General features: G+C 33.7%; 1 protein-coding gene and 1 non-coding gene across 2 annotated transcripts in view; both read right to left on the bottom strand.

Moving 5' to 3' along the window:
• IL13RA2 (interleukin 13 receptor subunit alpha 2) overlaps positions 1 to 4,894 on the bottom strand; it is a 13,727-nt gene extending 8,833 nt beyond the window's left edge. The window contains exons 1-4 of the mRNA XM_006910778.1: positions 4,784 to 4,894; positions 2,859 to 3,010; positions 1,591 to 1,744; positions 935 to 1,055 (exon numbers count right to left, since the gene is read on the bottom strand). Of these exons, the coding sequence (XP_006910840.1) occupies positions 935 to 1,055; positions 1,591 to 1,744; positions 2,859 to 3,010; positions 4,784 to 4,877 (521 nt within the window). The 5' untranslated portion in view covers positions 4,878 to 4,894. The remainder of the gene's footprint in view (positions 1 to 934; positions 1,056 to 1,590; positions 1,745 to 2,858; positions 3,011 to 4,783) is intronic.
• On the bottom strand, positions 1,942 to 2,065 carry LOC112479017. Its single transcript, XR_003046022.1, has one exon. It is a non-coding gene; the product is annotated as a small nucleolar RNA SNORA28 (small nucleolar RNA).
• Positions 4,895 to 6,569: the final 1,675 nt, after the last annotated feature.

Here is a 6,569-nt window from a genome sequence, read left to right as displayed (position 1 = left end):
AAGGAAATTTAATACCAAATAGGCCTTGGAGGTTGGATAAGAGTTGGTGAAAGAGAGAGCCAGAGGGCATTCCAGATAGCAATGTACACAAAGGCATAAAAAAGCATAACATGGGTGAGAAAAAAATGTAGAGATTGGTCTAAATGGAGTGGAACATTCACAGTGGTGATAGTAGAAAGTAATATTGGAAGACAGTGATACAATGAGGCAAAGACTTGAATGGCAGTCCAGATTTTTATCCTGGAGGCAATGAGTAGTCCTTGAGATTTTTGAGCAAAAGAATGGCATATGAATATAGCAGTATAGGAATATAAATCTGGCTACAGTGTGAAGATAAATAGGAAAGGGAGAGATTGGAAACAAAGAGATCATCATCTGGGCTATGGCAATCATCCAGGTGTGGAATGAGGTGAGTCTAAAATGGAGTTCTTACAGAAGAGGTGGGAGGTGAAGAACAGATGTATGACCTTGCAAAGGAGTGTCAGAACATAGTGATCAATGTTATCATGAAACAATTAAGGAATAAAAGAAGCAGAAAGTTCAAAATGGCTTTAAGTTTAAAAGCCTCAGTGATAGTCAACAAAGATAAGAAAATTAGAAAAATGATCAGGTTTTAATAAGTATCTGCTTTTTTAAAAGACAAAAATCAAAATACGCCAATTTTTAAGTTATAACTCCATCTATCTAAAGGATACAAAATTTAATCTAGTATAGAAACAGTGATTGAACCACCCATAGAGTACCTTCCAGTAGCTACAGCCAAAACCTATTTATTCCCATTGAAAACTCAAAATAATTGTAAACAACCTTCATCATAAATACAACTCTGAAAAATATAATATATTTAATTAAATGAAAATACAGTTATTCATACTATGGATTAATTTTGATAGATATTTTCCTAATATGGAATTCTTACTATAAAAATACTTACCAGTAAAACAAGTTGTAATTGGTATCAAAGTGGACACCCATCCCAAGTTTCCAAGAGCAGACTAAATATTCCCAGTTGTAATATATACAATCCATATCCCGAATTTTAGTTTCCAGATTTCCTAAGGAATGAATCAACTGTGAATGCTTAAAAGGCATGATGATGAATCATTTGGGAAATCGCTATGCAATTTTACTTTATCTCCTTTGACCTCTCCATTTAATTTAGCAATCAACACAATCAGGAATATTCCAAAAGGAAGTTGTTGGAAATCACTTCACTGTAAGTGGGGCATGCAAAATCGAAAACATTTGAGGACTCATTTACTAGTGTAAGTACTAGTGTAAGCATATGCAAAAGTACTAAATTAATAATTCCAGGGTGCTCTGAACAGTTGAACAAATGCTCGCATGCCTATTTATTAATATGACCCCAAAATTGGGAACTATATTAGCCTAATAAGATGTAGGTTTTGCCAAATGTATTTGTCGATTTAAAGAATTCAAGGTGGCCAGTCACCCACTCTTAAGAAGGATTCTATTTTGTGCCACACTCTCAATTGTACAATACAATCTCATGTATAAGAATTAAAGGACTTATTCAAGATATGGATTTTTCTGACAGTATTAAATGTGAAATGAGAGCTTTGTTTTAACCTTGTGGTGATGTCGAATAAGTAGCTTCTGACCATGAACTTTGAACTGCAGATCCGTTTGTGCATTGCCCTTGCAGAAGCGTGTGTATCTTTGCTTCAACGCCTTTGTTAAGATCAAACCCGTCTTTATAATGCAGATTCTTAGTAATGATAGTCTGATAAAATGATAAGACAAAGGCAAGTTTATAAACAGTGATGGTATCATTACAAGCCACATTCATAAAACTGAAGAATTCCCAATATCTAAGAAATCTCTCATGATTGTCTGATACTATGTCCCAGATATATTTCTGGGAGAACTCACTTCTGCATATTATATCATTTGATAAGATTATTTGAATCTTTTTTTTACACTGTTTAAGTCTATATAACAACTTCTCTCATGGAAGACAGAACACCAAAATGGGTTAGACTTTCTTGCTATAACAAGCTCAGATTGTGTCAGATATTTTTGCATTTGAATCTTAACATCTCATTTAAAAAAAAATTCTGGAAGAGAAAAAAAGCTCTATGGCAGGACTTAATCTATAACCAACTTGAAATCAAAAGACAATTTTCTCATTCCATATGCATATTACATGAAAAATGATTTATCACCTTTCAAATGTCATTTGACTTCTTCAGGACTCATACAAAGTAAAATCTTGGGAGTAACTGGAGAAAGCTAGACAAATTATGAGCTCCTAGAGGACTAAAATCATATATCGTTTATTCTTGTATTCTTGATACCTAGCAGAGTGCCTGATACAAAAAATGTTTCTCAATAAATGTTTGATTTAAATTATCCCTTGAAACCACCTAGCTGAATTGGAAAGGTAACAGAATTCTTGTACAACAAAAATCCTTAAATAAACATGCTTGTTGATTATGTAGTTAATAATTTAATAAACTTTTATTGAGTATTAACTACAATATATGCAAAAAAGTGTTCTATGGGGAGAGTACAAAGATAAATAAGACTTGATTCCTATAGAGAAAAAACTCACAGTCAAGTAGCATATATATGACCCATATATAGGTATATAAGTAACTATAAAATATGGTAAAATGTGTAAATACTCTTCGAACCCACTATCTATGGTACTAAGTAATGTTTTCCTAGACTTCCAATGATAGTCTTAATACTGAGTGGGGTGAAAATGAATGTGGCAGCTTGTTATATCTTAATAATAACTATTAGGATATGGGAATCAGAGTAAACACTGACATCAGGAATCACAAGAAATTCCTAATAATCACTCTGATATCACAAACACATGTTTTACTTACCTTCCAGTTTTCACTATCAATATTTCTGTATTTTAATTCATATTCTATTGTGCATTCCTTAAAATTATCCAGAGACAGTGAAGGTTGCCATTGTAAATAGAGAAAACCTAAATATCCAGGATCCACTATCTCAAAATCCTGAGGGGGTTTAACTGAAATAAAATAAAAATATTTTTACTTTTTTACTTTATTTTATGATAAAAACTGCTAAATTTAGATTACTTCCAATGTACATCACCGATGAATGGATAAACTGTGGTGCATCCATACAATGGAATATTATTCAGCCATAAGAAAGAATGAAGTACTGATACATGTTACGACATGAAGAACCTTGAAAACATTAAGCTAAGTGAAAGGAGGCAGTCACAAAAGACTTCATATTGTATGATTCCATTTATATTAAATATCCAGAATAGGCAAATCCATTGAGACAGAAAGTAGATTAGTGGTTGCCAGAGGCTGAAGAGAGAAGATACTGAATGGATATGGGGTTTTTTTGGGGGGGTGATGTAAATATTTTGGAATTTGACAGTGGTGGCTGAATATATTCACTTTGTGAGTATACTAAAAACCACTGAACAGTTTGTTTTAAGGGGTGAGTTTTATATTATGTAAATTATATTTCAATAAAGCTGTTAAAAAATCTGAATTATTGCTGTATAGTTATCCTCTTCTTAATAAATCACATATGTAAAATGTGACATTGCCTAGCTAGGTACTACATTTTCACAGAAACTAGAAATTCAACATGGAGTTACCTTTGTGGTCATACAGACTATAACTTGGTCTAGGATGGGAACACTTTATTACATAAATTTCTCTAATAGCAAAAAACAAACAGTATTAATTCAGTGTTTACTATATCCATATAACATCATGGTGTGGGCGCGCGTGCGCACACACACACACACACACACACACAAGCTAGAAAATATAATTACAATAGCTAAGTGCCTTAAGAATTAGGGGAACAGACAGATCTTGTTGGTCTATCCTGGTTAATTAAATCCTCTAATAAATTAAAGTTCAGAGCTATCCTTAGAGTATGGCAAACCAGGGCCGCTCTTTGGAAGGATTTAAGAATTATCAGCAGGCAGCTGAGTAGAATGACATCAAGAAACAACTCCTTTTATTTTGGAGGAGGAGGCAGTGGGAGGCAATGGCTCTCACATCTAGTAACTTAAAAAGCAACGAAAACAAATAAACAATAATTCTATAAATTTTCCTATAGGCAAATCTAGTAGTACTATACTATTACGCTCATGTTGACTTTCTGCTAATAATTTCCTCTCATTTTTACACGTTGTTTAATACTTCATAACACTTGAGGTGAGAAAAAGAATAAATACACAGGAAGAAATTGTGGACAAATTATAATTTGATGTGGGACCCCCTCCATGTACCAATTAAGAAGGTCTCCATTGAGGAAGAAATAGAAATCCTGTTGTTTCAACTTTTATGGTTAGAAATCTTTGTCACATGCGTTGTTCTAATTACCTTTGGTAATAAGAATAGTTTATTAGACATGATTTAATAATTCTGTAATTATTTTTAAATTTTACTTTAAATTTCTGTGTATTTTTCTTATTTATCTAATTGTCTTAAAAGTTAAGGATAGAAGTAAGGAAAGTTCTAGTTAGTTGTGTACCAGGCAGTGAGGTTTCAAATAATTAGCCTATTCATTAGATAAGACTATATGAAATGTATGGAAAGTATCTTTCAGTCTAGCTTTTATGTCACAAAATGTTTATTATCATCAGTTACCTTATACATGAGGCTGGCTACTAAGAACATATCTTTTGTGCATGGATATCCTGAATTACTTCCAGTAACAATCCATCTCCTTGTGATGCATTTTCTTAGGGTAGGTTGAAAAGACAGTAAATATCCCTAATTTTAAAACTATTCCATTGTTGTTTTACCTTTTATTTCAGCATCTGAAGACAAAGTAGAGCCAAAAGCAGTGCAAATAAGAATGGCATATAGACATCTGATATCCAAATGAATGAAAGCCATTTCTCTAAGATCTAATACCTTGAAATTTTCACTCTAAGAAAAAAAAAATACATTTAACTTTATCTTACTTCAAATAACCAAATGACTAAATGTGATTGAAAATACATTTGGGAATTCTCTGCATGTTTTCTACCAAGAATTGGTAAAACCATGCCTCTCTGAACCATAGACACAGAAAAAAATCAAGTTTGGAACCAATATAATTAGAAAGGGAGGATTCTGGTCTCATACTTCCTATAAGAGTAAATCAAAGCAAAATAAAAACCTATATCGCTTCACCCCCAAACCCCGACTCCCACACTTTTCTATACACCACATGCTGTGGTCAAGATGGAATGACTTCAAATAACCTTCAGCCTGAAGACAGAGCCAGACCCACCAGAGTGTTCTTATTGGCTCACAGGGCCTAGCAACAAAGAAAACACACTGACACATATACTCTTTTCTGAAATAAGAAGTTTGAAAGTTATCTGACTATTGAGAATGTTTAGAACCTACGCCAAAGCCTCAGATAACTGAAAACTTTGCTCCATTTCTTCATAAATATTAAATCATTTTCTACTCTATTATCTATTCCACTCTTTACTGTGATTCCTGCATCAGTAAATGTTATTATCATCTTCCCAGTTGTCCAAACCAGAAACCTGGGAGTCTTCCTCAACTCTTTCCTCTCCCATCCAATCTCACAATTATCACTACAATATATAGCAAGGATGATCTTTCTAAAATGCAAATCTGAACTTATTAGCCCTTTCTTAAAACAGCACTTCACCACCACAGAATACAACTCAATTTTTTTAATCATTGAAGAATATTGCTTTTATGATCAAAACTTAAAGGATTTGTATCTCCACATACCTACTCAATCAAAAAAACACTCTTCTTTCAAAGAAAATCTCTACTCCAAGTTCTACATTTCTCTTTGAGTCTATATTCCTGGAAACAACAATTTCACAGGAAGTTAAGAATTAAAGGTCACTCATCCCAACATTCAGGGACAACCTTTCTTTTTCTCCTACATAAATTTATTAATCAGGGCAGACCCTCTCCTCCTGCCCCACCCTCATCATCCTACCTGGTCCATCTGCAATGTTCTAATGTTGGTAGGCTTCTATTATTACGTAATAGAATCTTGAAATCAAATTGTTAGAGCCAGCAGGTATATCAGAGACAATGTTAGTCCAATCCTCTTTTATATATTAGGAAGTAAAACTCAGACTTGCCCAAGATTACATAGCAAGTTAGTGACAGAGCTGGGAGTAGGACAGAGAAATTATTCCCAGTTCAGTTCACTTCCACCCTACTATACTGGATCTCACACGTTTAACTCAGGATTATGAAAGATTTTTCTCTGGGACTCCAGTATTTAAGTCTTCCTTCAATTAGCTGGCCAAGCTGAATCAACACTATGCTATTTTTTTTCTATGTCTCATAAACTTGTAAGAGGATACCATTTCTTTTACTGAGGTCCAACAAATCTCTCTCCTCAATTCCTCCCTCCCCATTCGCCAGTCTATTGCTGCCCTCTAAAGCATCTTTAAGTAGTGAGTAGGTTTGGCCAACAGAAGGCCACAGATCTTCCACAGAGTTGCTCTCATAAATTGAGATGAACACACTGGTTACTTTTGGATCCAAGGCAATAGGTCTGACCAAAGAGAAATCTTTCCATATTACCTATAGAGACTAAGACAA

This window comes from Pteropus alecto, unplaced genomic scaffold, assembly GCF_000325575.1.
Source record: "Pteropus alecto unplaced genomic scaffold, ASM32557v1 scaffold54, whole genome shotgun sequence".
NCBI lineage: Eukaryota > Metazoa > Chordata > Mammalia > Chiroptera > Pteropodidae > Pteropus > Pteropus alecto.
The sequence above is the reverse complement of the archived record's forward strand: the minus strand, read 5'-3'. Positions and strand labels throughout refer to the sequence as shown.